The following is a 14,894-nucleotide window of genomic DNA, read 5'->3' as shown; positions in this document are numbered from 1 at the left end:
CTACATATCTTGAGGCATCTCAGTTTCTTCCCTCTGCAACACAGGTGGTACTTACCATACGTAATGTGAATAAGACACGGGCAAGTACAAAACAATGTATACAGATATTACATAAGCCTACCTGACAGTTCACAGTACTACATAAGGGCTATGTTTAGTGTATTGCTAATATTTGTATTAGAGTATATTGCTACTATTGGTATTAGTTTTATATTAATACTATGATTAATACTACTGAAATGTTTAGGACATTAAGATTGCAAAGTCAAGGTGTCAAAATTAACACAAAAGTTAGTAGTGGCTGCAAGCTTAATTTACTCCTTCTATATGTGTGCTATTATTTAGCTACTTTAAGCATCACTCTAGAAGCTATTTCAAGCAATACTCACAATGGAAGTATTCTGTGAAAAAGTAGCCACTGAGTATTTAACTTCCTTTGCATTCATGTAGTCCTTGCCTTTCACGCATGTACTGTACATGCACAGTATTTAAACTTTGTACTAACAAAGTCTGTCTGCTAACCTTTCTGTGTTGCTCCTCAAAATGTCTAGGTTCTTCAAACATTGCTTTCCAAGTTAAGTGTGCTGTATCTCCATCATTCTAGAACTGGGGAAAAAAAATAGTGTGAGCAAGGGAAATTCAAGTGTATACCTATAGACTTTCATACAAGAAACTAGGTATCACTTTTTAAGGTAATTAGCACTGAACACTTTAAAGCACTGCTGCTCCTGCCCCTCGGCTCCAAGTGCTCAGCACTACATGTAATACTGTGGCTAACCTACAAATAACAAATATGCTCTAGATAAACCATCCAGTTACCTTCACCCTAAACCCTTCTTTACTTTTTATCCGTGTTCTAAATGATTATAGGGCTAAGTTATAGTTTTGACAAGGCAGGGAGCTGATAGGCAACACAACCTTCCACAAAATAATCCCATCAGCCTGAGATGAGAACTTCTTAGGCACAAAAGAAGGCTCCATGGGGGAACGAAAAAAAAACAAACCCCCAAAACACATACACATCACACCAGTATGTTATCACCTACTTTACTACACTTGGTGTTTTATACAGGAACAAAGGAGCAGACTGGTTACTCTGCTTTCCATACCCAAGCTAGATCTGTTACACCTTGGCAGGACTTTGGTGTAGACATTGTTTTGAAACACAGTTTTAGATAGAGAAAAGTTTAAGCAAGTTTCAGGTAAATGACTGTACCAAGGTATCATTTCCTACATTCTGGACATAAAATAAATTGGCGTTCAGGATGAAGCCAGCTGTGTTAAAAATCCCAGTGCTGTGGATTGAAAAGCCATTACAGAATGTAAGAAATGGTGACTTGGTGCAGCTGTTGCAGTGCCAGCAGTCATCTTAATGCCATCATACGTATGCACCATGTAACAGGTATAGCAAGTCTGACCTGACAGACACAGTAACACATCTCTCCCCTCACTTTTCTTTGATAGTGATAACTAATTTCTCTTCCAAATAATTTCCATTCACTGAATAGCTAAAAACAACAACAAAATAAAAAATAAAACAAACAAACACCAACCAACCAAAAAAAACCCAAAACCAACAACCCCCCACACAAAAACACCCTAAACCTAGAAGTAAAAATGAAGTAATTCTTTTGTCTGAGAACTCAGGGCAAAGTATCATATTTAATAATGTACAAAGGAGAAGTGTTGTCTGCATACCTGATACAGAGAGTACAACAAGTACTGTGTATCATTCCTGATGATGTTGCTCCATGAAAGGAGTAAGAACTTGCATTCTCAAAAATCCAAGTGTTCAGACACACAAGTTACAAAACTACATTCCTCCTTCAATCAAAAGCACGAGCAGCAAACAGAGATTATTAGGAAGTGTTGTAAAAAAAAAAAAATCTCACATAACAACAGCTCTATAACAAGATGAATACACATCTTGCCAAGAATACACAATGGGGCCTCTTCAAGGCCTAACACAATTTAGGCCTCTTCAATGCCTAATACAAATACAGTACAAGTGGCTGATGATCCTGTGTTTGCATCTATTTTTGTATGTCCCAAAACACTAGAATCAATTTAAGGTTTCTTATCTTGCTATGTGCACTGTTACAAGCTATTTTAAAATGTTACGGTTGCAAAGCCAAGCACTCAAAATTAACACACTTTAAGTTACCTGTGCAACCCTGACACATAGCTATACCCATTACAATACAAGCATTAAATATATGATCATTGAATAGTTTTCCAAATGGATTTATGTATTTCACTTGGTCCACACAATACTTCAGGAATAAATTGTAGCTGTGTACTGAAAGACTGTGGTTTGTAGGATATTTGTAAGATACCTTCCCCCATTTACTGAGAATGCTGAGAAATGCACCAACATTGCAGGAGTCAGCCAGTAAAATAGTGGCTTCATATAGTTAAAGTAGTTGAACATTTCATTGAAGAACTGAACATACTGTCCCTGCACCTTCTACTGCACCATCTACTGCGACACCAGTCAGATCACTTCAACCAAAATTTCTCCTGACGGTAATTAATTGCCATCTTAATTTCAGTCAAGTCCCACTTGAGATTTTCTGAAACCTAATCTGCAGAAATGCCAGACTGTTAGGACCTCAAACAAAGCATTATGGAAAAGGCCATAAGAATAAAAGAATTATGTAGTTAGAACAGTACTTGAGCAACATGCTCTAAATATTAGGACATAATTAAGGGTAGGGGAACAAAATATTAAATCACTACTCAGGAGGGAGCAACAATTCTCTGCACTAAATGAGATGGATGTCCATGGAAAAAGTGACACATGACAATGAATTAAGATCGTATAAAGCAACCTTATTTCAACATTTCCTATCTTTACAACATTCTTTTCTGCAGTACCATTTAATTAATAGGAAATTCAAAGGAAAACAAACCAGTTAGAAAAAAATTCCAGTGACAGTTGTCACTCTCATGATTCATCAATATAGAGAAACCCCCCTAATGCTATAGCAGAATTTCCACCTCATTGCTAAGTAATTTTTAATAAAAATTGGTCATCCTTGCTGAAATTGCAGCAAGTAGGTTTAGAAACAAACTTCACATAATTTTTTTCCAAAGAAGGCAAAGGCAATGTCCAAAATTCATGGGTTCAATTTCACAGTTTACAGGACAGCAAACTGAGGCAGACAATAGATCCTTCTAGTCAAAAAATCTTAGTATGTTTTTGTCCTTTCCTAATGCTGTTTCTTTCCAACCTGTTTCCTCACCACTACACCTCTCCTTCAAAGTTCCTAGCCAAATTAACATCAGAGCTAAAGCCCATTGTTCAGCACAAAATGATCCAGTTTGGATAAACAACACATACCAACTGGGTATTAATTCACCCAAACTATGCTGCCTTGACTGCTTCAGTTGACTCCCATACGTAAGTCACCAGCTACAAGGCTTCCTGCCAACACACAGATCAAGAAAGAAAAATTTATCTAGCCTGAAGCAATTGTTTTTAAATAATTTTAACACTTTTTAAAATGTAAGTGGAATTCAGGTTAGTGGTGACATGCCTGTGACATCCATGAAAGACTTCCTACTGTTGCACTGGTAGAAAGCAATCTTCATTTTCACCTTATGGAAACAGTAACAGAAAACTACCTGGGCTTGCATACAATCTAAACCCCCAGAGATTTAAATGTCCCAGTCCCCTCCAAGCCTACTATTCAATTTTGACAGTTTTTTCATCAATACTTTGGGAAGCTGGCTTAAACCGCCATACTCAGGCAAAAGGTGCCAGCCCCACGGTAAGGGTAATACCACTTAAGACAGAAGCTTCTAGCCTACAGGTTCATTAAGAATCCAGAGGACAAAGTCTCAACACATAATTACTGTGGGTAACAAAGACCTTCATCTGTATAGCCTCAGTCCCTATGGTTAAAAGAAGGTCTTTTGTTTACATGCCCTTATATAAAGACTAAAAACTGTGAAGCATAGTCTGTCTTCATTATCCCTAAAACTGAAAGTAGAAAGCAAGCAGGCTCCTAAGAACACTACTCTGCTGGCTGGTAAAGTAAGGGAAGAGTAACTCAAGCCTTCATTTTGCCAAATCCCTGGTGCCCCAAAAGGCAATGCATCTGAATAAGCAATAGCAGAAAACATTAAGTCATTATGGGGACAAATTACACACACCTGAAATAAAACTATAATGCAAATACTGGCCTGAAATGGTGCTCTGCACCTCCCCGTATCCTGACCTTCCTATAGGGTTTGTGGCAGACATAGTAAGACAGAAATATTTTCTATAAATGCTCAAAGTCATGTTCTGTAAACACAAGTTATAGCAAATTTAATAGTGACAAAATCAATACAGATTAGGAATGTTCACCATTCTTAAACACCATATACAATATGAATATATATACTGTATATTTTCAATCGATTTCAATCTGACTCACCATATTAACACAATCATAACATGTTTTATTAATTTATATGAAAAATACTTCACTAAGAAAGTAGACAAACTGCACAGAAATAGTACAAGTGTCATGTGCATAGCAATATAGCTTAAAGCATTCACATATGGCTTTGTTTAAATGAAACTGTTGGGGGAATGGCCCTATACGGACCCATGGTTACACAGTCAACATAATGTAAACTGCTTCACATCTTTGAGGCACTTGCTAACAATAGTGTTCAATCCCTGAAAAATAAAATCAAGAGCTAATAAGTGAAAGTAACAAAAATCCCAGGATAACACCTGTGTGTATTTGTTTGAAAAGATTTCAAAAATTGGTCTAGTAGTGCATGCACAGAACTGACAAACTGGGGGGAGGGGTGTAGTTTCTGTGCAAGAATTATACCAAGTAACTAAAAAGTATAAAAATATTTACATGTTTAGGGATTTTTAAGTATGTACAGAACAAAAGCCCTGAAGACTCACTCTATAGAATAAAAATAGAGCAAATTATAGCAGTAATAAAAAATAATACATATTTTTATGGAATTGTATTTGCAGTTAGTTACAAGTTATTTAAACCACGAAGTTCTTTAATCTTTCCCAAATCTGATGGCAATAGGGAATACTTTTTTAAATACTCTTTTAAAACACAAGCACTTTGCATCGTTTTTCAACCTCAGTTATAATACTGACATACAAAACAGAGTAACTTGTGTATCCTAATTCAACTAATTCTCTTTTTTTTTAACTTTAATGAATGATACAAATTTTCTTCACTGGTCATCGTTCCATTAATGAATTCCAATCTCGAGTAGCCTCCATCAGATGCCTCTGTCCATGTCCTACCCAATTATCCTGATTGTCAAATATTCTGCCACAAAACCAGCAGCTAAACTTAGCTTTCAAGGTATTATCAGAGGTAGTTTTCACAATCTGGTAATTGTTTTTGCTGGTCTTTTTCAGTGTCAATTTTAAGACAAATCTTTCTTTCACAGGGCTAATGGGTTTTATTGTCCTGTACCTTTTTTGAGAAAAATCATCAGTAGTTACATCCAAAGGATTGCAGAACTCTGGCTGCAGAAGAGCTTCAACAGTTCTTTTTGACAATAAAACCTTAAGAACATGTCCCTTAAATTTAGCAATGGTTTTCATTACATTTACAACTTCTGGAACATCTGCATCAGGATGATTAAGCACAACAACTGGTTGATTTCTCCGGGGGCATTTTACAAGCTGGTTAGAATTAAAAGGGAGTAATTTCAAATTCCTTACAGTTTTTTTTGATGCCCTTGGTTTGTAAGGGCTACCTGATTCACTAACAATTTCAGCCTGATTCTTTTCCTTACACTTCCTGTGCAACACTACTTTCTTTCTAGGAGGTTCTGGGCAACTAGCCTTCCTTTTACGTTTGAAATTCTTGTTTCTTTGCACACCCACAGTTCCTGAACTTTTAGACCCAGCTTGTTTTAAACTAGGTTTTACTTTTGCAGTTCTGTTTTGGTTGCTCCATGTGGATTTCTGACAACCAAAGTTATTCCTCTTGTTAGCAGTTATTACTTGCATACTCTCAGTAGAACATTTTTGCAACTGTGTCCCTGCAGGAGGAACACAACATGCTGGATTAGAGCTTGCCAAAGAGGCATTTGCTGGCATTAGCCCACCTGGTAAGTTTAAGGCATCATTAAAACTAAGATTAGTTTGTTTCTGTGCTAGTGCAGGAGTAAGGAACTGCAAGTTATCCACCTGTAGTGAGGGCACCAAGTTGCTTACTGACTGAGTGGTATCAGACAGTGTATGTGAAGTAGGAGTCTTTATTTTCAGCAAAAGCTGTTGTTGCATGGCTCCAGTTTTCTTTGGTTGACAATTTTGACGAGCATTATCCTGAAAAAGAATTGGTTTGTGAACTACAGGCTTGTTTGGTGTCATACATTTCAGAAAAACTCCCTGCTGTCCATCAGGCGAAAGTGCATAAACATGTTGTTCCTGTTTAATTTCCTGTTGCTTTACTGACTCCAAAGAACCAAGAACAGCATCCTGGTGCTCTGGTAACACCTTCACAGAAGAAGTTACTTTCACAGATGACTCTGATGAGCTTGTAATTGAAAGAGGTGCTTTGAATAACATACTATTCAACGAGTCATTTACTGTACTGCATACTTCCCCATTACAGGAACTTCTTTTACTTCCAAAACTGTCATTTTCCCCCTTCACTTCTGAAGTTGATATGGTTATTTTTCCAAATTCTCTGGATGCAATTCCCCCTAAAACCTGAGAACTATCATTAGCGCTATTTGTAACTGTTCCAACTCCCCCAGCAAAAGTCAGAACCATTCCAGGTCCTTTATTTGAAACAAAAGATGCAGGTACACCTTTAGTCACATGCCCATCTGATGAACTGGTTGATGGAAGAGATTTTCCTGAAACCACCTGCTGTCTAGACTGGTTAGAAAGGTGGAAAGGAACAAAAAATCGTGATGGAAGGGACTGAACAAAAAGGGCTTTCTTCTGTTCCTGAAGAACAGGCAAAACTGGTGAAAAGCTGCTAGGGTTTTGAGCTGCAGACAGTACTTCCTCTTTTACTAACTGCTGTGTAAACTCATCTGTTTGAGTTTTTAGCAACGTACCAACACCCGCAGTTCTTGATAATTTGTCTGCATCCTGTGAATCAAATGATGTTTTGGGTGTCTGTCTTTCTCTCCCACAACATGTACCTTCATTTGTGCTACATCTTGTATTCAACTCTCTCTTATATAAATTGAAGTCTACATTAGAAGGAGGCCTCTGAAAACCACGCGCAGTTGCAGAGCTTTTTAAATGCACACAGGCTGCATTCCTGGTCTCAGGACCAGAAAGCAGCTTATCAGAATGAAGTTTTACACAGTTATTTGTCTTGCTGTAGGACTCTTGCTGAGAAGTTGTTTCTACTTTTAACACATCTTGCAGTAACTGGTTTATCTCAGGCGATAAATAATTAGCTGCCTGTTCACTTTGCAATGAGAACACAGATGTGATTTTAGGCATTAAAAAAGAGTTAACACAATCAGAGGCATTTTCCTGGAATTTCTCAGCTACGTTCTGAAAGCCTTGATCTATGTTAGTGTCCAAATACTGTTGGCCATTAAGCTTGTCCTCTGTAGAACACTTGCTGTCAACATCACATTTAGATTGGCTTTTAAAAGACACAGAGTTATTCTTAGTGTTTATGTGTTCATAAGTTTTATTAATATTTGATTGGGCTGACACAATTTTCTCTGCTTTTAAGCCTTTCATCGATTCTGAATATGAAGATGCAGATTCATTTCTACTGTTTTGAAAAGAACCTGTTTTGCTAAATTCTTTGTATTTGTCATCTGTTGATGTCCAAATGCTACATGGATTATCCAAAGAGTCCATTTTGGAATAGTTGTGAAAAGACAACAACCCTTCATTAGATGAATCCACCGAAGTTGAATAATAGAGATTATTAGCTCCATTACTATTATTCAGGCCACCATTTTGCATTTTCAGTTCAGGAAAGAAGGGCATTTTCATAGGGTCATAATGAAGAGTACTTGTAATAGCGGTTGGTAATACCTGAGGATGACTTGAAGGACTAAAGCTGCCCCGTGAGATACTACTCTGAGTTCCAACTTTTGTTACCTCTTCATGTGGAGGTACAGTTGAGTCCAGCTTCACTGGCAAATAATTTGGACTTCTTCCTACAGCTATATTAGAAGGTGCTGCAGTTTCAGAAACACTCCTCCCATACAATATGGAGTTATTTTGTTTTTCCACTTTTGTTTTTCCTGAATGACGAGCAGGACAAGAAAACGGAGGGGAGGTTAATGGATGAACATAATTGTTCTTTAACGCTGACTGATCAGTTACATGTGGTATAGCACCTGAAGAAAAGCCACAAGAATCAGCAGTCTGTAGCAAAGGAGTTGTAGAACCATCTTTAACAGGATCGAGTTTCTGACCCAACAAATACTCATTTTGCTTACTTGTAGGTAGTAATTTTATAACAATATGTTGTTTTCCATCTACCATTTTAAAGCCCATAAATTTAGCACTGTAATTTGCTGGAACAGATATTTTATTGTTTTTAACCATCAATACTGTTGGCCCATGAACAGCATTTTTCAATAATCCCAGGCCGTAACTTGTTCCATCATCTGCCTTATTGTATTGTGCAGTAGTAGCAGAGAGCATTCCACCCATGAAATGACGCTTTTCTGTGTATTTAATTTGATCATTCTCTTCATTTGCTTCCACATCTCTCATACACTGGTTCAGCTCCTCAGCATTTGTCTGAATTTTATTTACACTTCTTAGCACTTGTGTATTTTCTTCTCCGGCACTGTCACTTCCACTGCTTATTTTCTTCCATCTCCAGAGTGCTTTTTTTGATGCTCCCATTTTATACCTTCTTAACACAAGCTTCAGTCCTGCTGGAGTCTTTACTATTCTTTTTTCATATTTATCCTTTTCCAGTTTTTCTTTTGCAATTAAGTGGTCTCTGTGTAAACCTATGATGTGTTTTAAAAGATAATCTTTCCGTGATGTGCTGTAACTGCAATAAGGACAACCAAAAGAAAACATATTGGTATGAACAAGAAGATGATTTTGGAGCTCCTCTTCTGTAAAGTTTTCTTGATGGCATTTTCCACATTTATAGAGAATCTCTTTATGTTTGTGAATGTGCTGAACAAATGTACCCACATCATGGGTAGAAAACCCACATTTTTCACACTGGAAGCATCCATTTACACAGTGCTCTGATATGAAGTGTTTTGTCAAAGCCAACAAAGTGTATATCTGTTCATCATTACAGAGCTCACATTTTACTAAAGTGCCACGATGGATGCGTCTGTGCTGTTTAAGTGACTGAAAGTCATTAGCTGAGAAGCTGCACATCTCACAAGGATACAAAGGCAACTCACCATAGTGTAACAGCTGAAAATGTTTCTGTAGGTCATTTGGGCTGTATCTAATGTTATCCTTACACTTTGTACAAGTGAAATTCAGTATCTTTGCTGCAGTTTTCAACCCTTCTTCAAATTGCACTTCTGGTATAATTTGCAAGTGGCTTCCATCTGAAGAATTGGGATTGCTTCCACTTATTTTGTCTAGACTTAAGGACTTCCTTGCAGTTTGCTGCTTACACTGAAAGAGTTTTCTAAACCTATCAACTTCATGTTTCATTAATACTTCATTTGGAATGTTCACCTTAGGCAATTCAATTTTCACATTTTTTAGTCCGTAAGTGAGATTGACATCTAAAATTGCTGGTTGAATTGTCATACTTAAAGGATCACTCATCAGTTCTTTTTTCAAAGTAATGTCTGTAGAAAAATTCTTCATAGCATTGTGTCTTAAGAAACTGATTTGCTCTTTACCACAAAAAAAGTGTTCCTGTTCAGATGACATGATTTTAGGTTTTGCTTTTCTTTACATGAACTCTTGCGATTTAGTCTTACTTCCGGCAGCAAATGAGACAACTGCACCGAGTTATTCTCAAAGCTCTACAACTTCCCCATTCCAGTCTCCTGAAATTAAAAAACAAAACAAAGCAAATACTACTTTTAAAACGAATGCAATTAGAACAGCTATTACAATTCATTAACAAATATATGCCAATCTTTGAAGTTATTAATTTTTATAATAGCACTCGAGGGGGAAAAATAAAAGGAGGAGGCAAAAAAAAAGCTATTACACTGTACCTTTGTTTGTTTGCTTGTTTTTGTTGGGGGTGTTTGCTGGTTTGTTGTTTGGGCTTTTTTTCAAAAAAAAAATATAAAACTTGAAAAATAAGTTTTAAAGAACAACATCTACTGAAAGATACATGTCATCAAATTTTGGGTTTCTCTCACCCTGTAAGCATAAGAAATCCCAAGACCTACCTTTTTTAAATGAAGCCAGTGTTTATTACTCATTCGGGATTTCAAGCAAATAAAAACACTCCTTTGTGACATAGGTCACTAACTGAACCTAAGTGAAGTACTAAAAACAAGTAACTATTGTGCTTAAAAAGGAAAGAAAGTAAAATCAGAACCTGACAAAAGATCTGCTTTACTAATGGAGACATGACCTTTACCAACACCGAAAAACCAATGACACTGACCTACAATGGATTTTTCACATGCCTACCTTTAGTACCACACGAGTCTGAAGTAGTCAACAGACAAAAGTTCTCAGGTTTCTCATTGCATGTTCCTGGACACATGTTAATATTTTCAGGGCATGACTGACAGCAGTACTCCTCTATGGATTAAAAGGCTCAAATAGTTATGGTCAGCATCACTGTCTCGCTACAGACTTCATGTCAGTGTTTCCATAACAGGCTGCACCAACAATTTATAGCAGCTCAAGTCTATGCTTGAACAACACTCCCGCACAGAATGTCGACACAGAAATCAGCAGAATTGAAAGAGCAGCAAAATTAACTTGAATTCTGAAAAGCAACACTAGAAAGGAAGAACTGTTTCTTCACTAGTGTAACACTTTTTACTACAAACTTTTTCCACAGAAGTCACAAAGTCACTTTCTTCTTTCCTAACAAAAGTTAGTAAATTGTTAGCTGAAATTTGATCAGTGATTCTCTCTCCCCTACTCTCGTGCTCACCCTGAAGCAACACAGACTTGGAACTCATGAGATCATCTTATTTATTCACATTCAAACTGAAAGAATGATCACATCCTCTCCCTCACTGTGACTAAGCGCAAGGGTTGCTTCTAGATCCCCAAGCCATCATAAGCATTAGCCCTAAGGTCTTTCAAGTATTTTCCCACAGTCCAGGGAGAAGGAAGTATCTAGCATTAGACATTCAAATACCTGACAAAGAAAATGGAGACTGAAAAATTTTCAAGTCCATGTTCTTGTATCATGTAGCAAGAAAAGTAAAACACTTTGTTTAAGCACATGTTTTAGTGCATTCCTTTGGAAAAGATATTAGCACCTCTGCACAATTCTTGAAAATAATAAACACAACATCGACACCATACACAGACTCTTATATCAAGTAAATTCACTGAACTGTGTCCTCCAGATATGAGAAGAGACTGCAAGACTTCAACTATACATCTGACACTCAAAAAAAAACCCCAAAACAACAAACCACAGAGACATACACTCCCTCCTTGGAGTCTCTCCAAATAGAAACACTTTGGGTAACTCAATGACACATTCCCCGTCTTCCACACCGAAGATTAATACGTGGGATATTACCCTACTTTGAGCCTGGAGAACAACTCATGTGCATTTACACTCCATTTCCACTAAAAGAGTACTGCATTAAAATGCATTCTCTTGCCAATGGTATATCCCTTATTTGAATAGAAGCAAGCTGAACTTCCAGATAAAGAATAAGTAACTAAAAATGACCTGGATTTGTTTGCTTGAACAACTTTTTTAATACACAGATGCAACACAAAGATTACAGGTTGCATGATGCAATACACCATCCTGATGGTAGCTGCCCATCCTTCAGATTAAAGTGTTACACTGTCAGACACTGAAACCTGAAGTATGTTTACAGTTAAAACTATAGAAATCAGAAGTGGATAAAGTGCTGCAGAGAACAAGGCCCAGGCTTTCAATACCAGGCCAGTGTGGTCCTCAACTGGGCAACATTTACATTTGGCAAGGAGTCCCGATCTAAGATCTCGTTTAATTAATTAACCTAATAAATTACAACTTAGTTTTGTTATTTTTGGGTAGCAACTATCAACAAGCACCTGCAGCATGACAAATAAAAATATTTATTCAAAACAACCATTAAAAAAAATCCACAGGAATCTTTAAATGTATATTTTCAAAGAAGTCTGACTTACGTGCTAAAAAATACTTGACTTCAATTCTTCAGCATCTGGGTTTTTTCGACACACACAGAAGAGGTAAGTATGCAAGACTCAGAAAAGGCCACAGTCAGGAGGAATACTAAAAAAAGCTCTGGAAACAAAAGGAGAAGTATTTTAAATAGTGTAAATATAAGCATAACTGAAAGAATAAGCTGAAAAGCACAAATCCCTCACAAATTCACATTATGTGGATTTTTAATACATTGAAGACAAAAACATGAACTATTTTCACTCCCAAATAATGCAATATAAATATCATCTATATACACAATATAACAATGCCTATTTTACCTTTGCTTTGCCACTACATCTCAAGCATTCACAACTGGGAAGCATAAACACATGATTAACTTAAAAACAGCACAGAAAAGACTGACTGGTATGTCTGTCGATCCAATTTTAACTTGAACTCAAAAGGCACTTATCTTTTCTTAAGAAAAATTTCAATGGCAAAGGCCTAATTATAAGTTTCTAGAAAGTTGTGCAAAAGCCTTGAAAGGAGGCAGACTATTACATTCACAGTATCTGAAACAAGTAAGTAGATTTAAACGCAGATACAGCGAGTACAAACATTGAAAATACCTAAGCATGTGCCACAGTTAACTCTCATTCAAAAAACCCCCAAACCACTAAGAACAAGTGTAAGTAACCATTTGAGGGTCTCAGCCACAATTTTCTTCCCCCAAAAACTGCTGCAATACGTCCATATTTTGTTTAAAGAAAGTATAGACTGAAAGTTTTAGCCATATATTTTGATCTAGTGAGAAATTACAGACAGGAGCTAGACACTGCTAAATTAGGTAGCTTTTACAGTTTTGCCATTTAGAACTAAATTCAAAACAGGTATCCCGGCAAGCAGTATTTTCAAGATCTCTGACAAAATTTAGACTTATTTAAATTTTACTAAATAAATAAATAAATAAATAAATAAAATTATACTGAAGTACACCCCGTGACTAGTCCCGTTCTATATGCCTGCAAATTTAGAGTGGTCCCAAGACCTGGACACATGCAAGAACTTCCAGAACTAGATCTTAAGAAACCCATAGAGCTGGAGCAGTCAGATACAACCTCACCAGCACAACGGTGCTTTTGTAAAAATAAATGAAAATAAACCACCGAAGCACTCTCAGAGCTCACACACATGGACAGCCCGTGCCACAGGGCGAACCTGCCATTTACGAACACAACAGCTGAACGCGGCGCCGACACGCGACCAGCGCCAGCCCACATGCGGGCTGACTCTGCCTCCGCCCGCCCGGGGCTGCCGGGGGAGCAGCGGTGCCGCGGACGCTGCCGGGGCTGGCCGGGAGCCGGGCAGGGGCTGCGGAGACCGATAAGCGCCGGGACAAAGCGCGGGCCAGCGGACGACGGAGTCCCCGAGCTGCCACCGCCTCAAGGTTGCGCCATGGGTTCCGTCTGACCGCGGACACAGCAGCGGGAGCTGCTCAACATCGGGGTAGGGGCGAGCCAGGCACATCCCTCCCCGGCTCCTCCTCGGGAGCCCCGCGGCACCGCCGCCCCCGCCCGCCGGAGGCGCCCGCACGGCCCCGGGGCGGCCGCGACTCTCGGCGCGTAGCCCGGCGGAGGGATACAGTCCCACGACCGTTCCGGCAGCAGTAGACGAGGCCATTTTTGCCCGGTCCGGCCGCCCCGGGCGCGCCCCGCGGTCCCCTCGACCCCAGCCCCGGCTACCCCGCGAACCTCCCGGGGCCGCCGGGCATGGACTATTTAAAGTCTCACCTCACCACGGAGCACCGCCGCAGCCACTCGCGCCCTCTACCCGCTCCGCTCCGCTGCGAGCCGCGCCGGGCTGTCCCTCCTGCTCCACGCGGAGCCCTCCCGCTGCCCGCCCAACGCCCTCCGCGAAGTTACCTCGGGTACCGCCACCGCCCGGCGAGGTGCTGCCGGCCGCCATCACAGTTTCCATCCGGGGACTGCCGGGTGCGAGCCCGGCCGAGGGGCGGCTGCGGCGGAGGGATACGCGTTCACCTGAGGGATGGGCGGACGGCGGCCGACGAGGCTCAAGGCGGGCGGGGTGGGTGTGTTGCGGAGCGGTACCGGCAGCTCAAGTGCCTTCGTCCTTCTCATCCTCCTTCCCGTCCCCTGTCTCCTCCTCTGCCTGGAGGTAGGCACATGGCACGGCTATGGGAACGGCCTGGCAGCTCCACCCGCTGTTACCTTGAGTGGCTCTGCGCTTCTGTGCGCGCAAGAGCGTGTTTGGGCCAATGGCCGCCAATGGCACTGGGCATGGAGAGCTGCTGCCCCTCACAAAAGGCTCACAAGCAAAGGCCTGGCCCGGGCTGTTTGTGGCGCACTTCAGACATGGGTTCGGTCACCTGCATAGACAACAATAGACACGATATATTGTGGATACAAATATGCTGCTAGCAAGAATTTCTCTTGCTTTTTTCCAGTCCCGTGAGATATTTTTCTCTCTCACGGAAGATATTAGTAGAGTTCTATAAACTATGAACACCTGCGACCTTGCAAAGCTTTGTTTGTAGTACAGTAGAAAAACATTTTGACAATGGATGTTTTAGGATTTTAGCCAGTCACCCCAAGGGGTGGCTGATCCTTTGACCAATTAAACTATGAAGAAAAAAGTCTATAAAAGAGTTTGTAA

At 39.6% G+C, this 14,894-nt stretch overlaps 1 protein-coding gene across 2 annotated transcripts; it reads right to left on the bottom strand.

Moving 5' to 3' along the window:
- Nucleotides 1–4,289: 4,289 nt before the first annotated feature.
- Nucleotides 4,290–14,232, bottom strand: ZNF518A (zinc finger protein 518A). 2 transcript variants are annotated; one of them, XM_042019033.1, is made up of 3 exons: nucleotides 14,144–14,232; nucleotides 12,242–12,359; nucleotides 4,290–9,957 (listed from the first exon to the last, which is right to left on the bottom strand). In XM_042019033.1, exon 3 carries the CDS (start codon nucleotides 9,836–9,838, stop codon nucleotides 5,210–5,212), a length of 4,629 nt encoding a protein of 1,542 aa, XP_041874967.1. In that variant the 5' UTR covers nucleotides 9,839–9,957; nucleotides 12,242–12,359; nucleotides 14,144–14,232; the 3' UTR covers nucleotides 4,290–5,209. The 2 variants fall into 2 exon arrangements, with proteins under 2 accessions (XP_041874967.1, XP_041874968.1); XM_042019034.1 differs by lacking the exon at nucleotides 14,144–14,232 and adding an exon at nucleotides 13,440–13,775.
- Nucleotides 14,233–14,894: the final 662 nt, after the last annotated feature.

Source organism: Corvus kubaryi, unplaced genomic scaffold (assembly GCF_017639235.1).
Source record: "Corvus kubaryi isolate FWS band 111438036 unplaced genomic scaffold, C.kubaryi_AGA036_p1.0 138, whole genome shotgun sequence".
In the NCBI taxonomy this organism is placed as follows: Eukaryota; Metazoa; Chordata; class Aves; order Passeriformes; family Corvidae; genus Corvus; species Corvus kubaryi.
The sequence above is the reverse complement of the archived record's forward strand: the minus strand, read 5'-3'. Positions and strand labels throughout refer to the sequence as shown.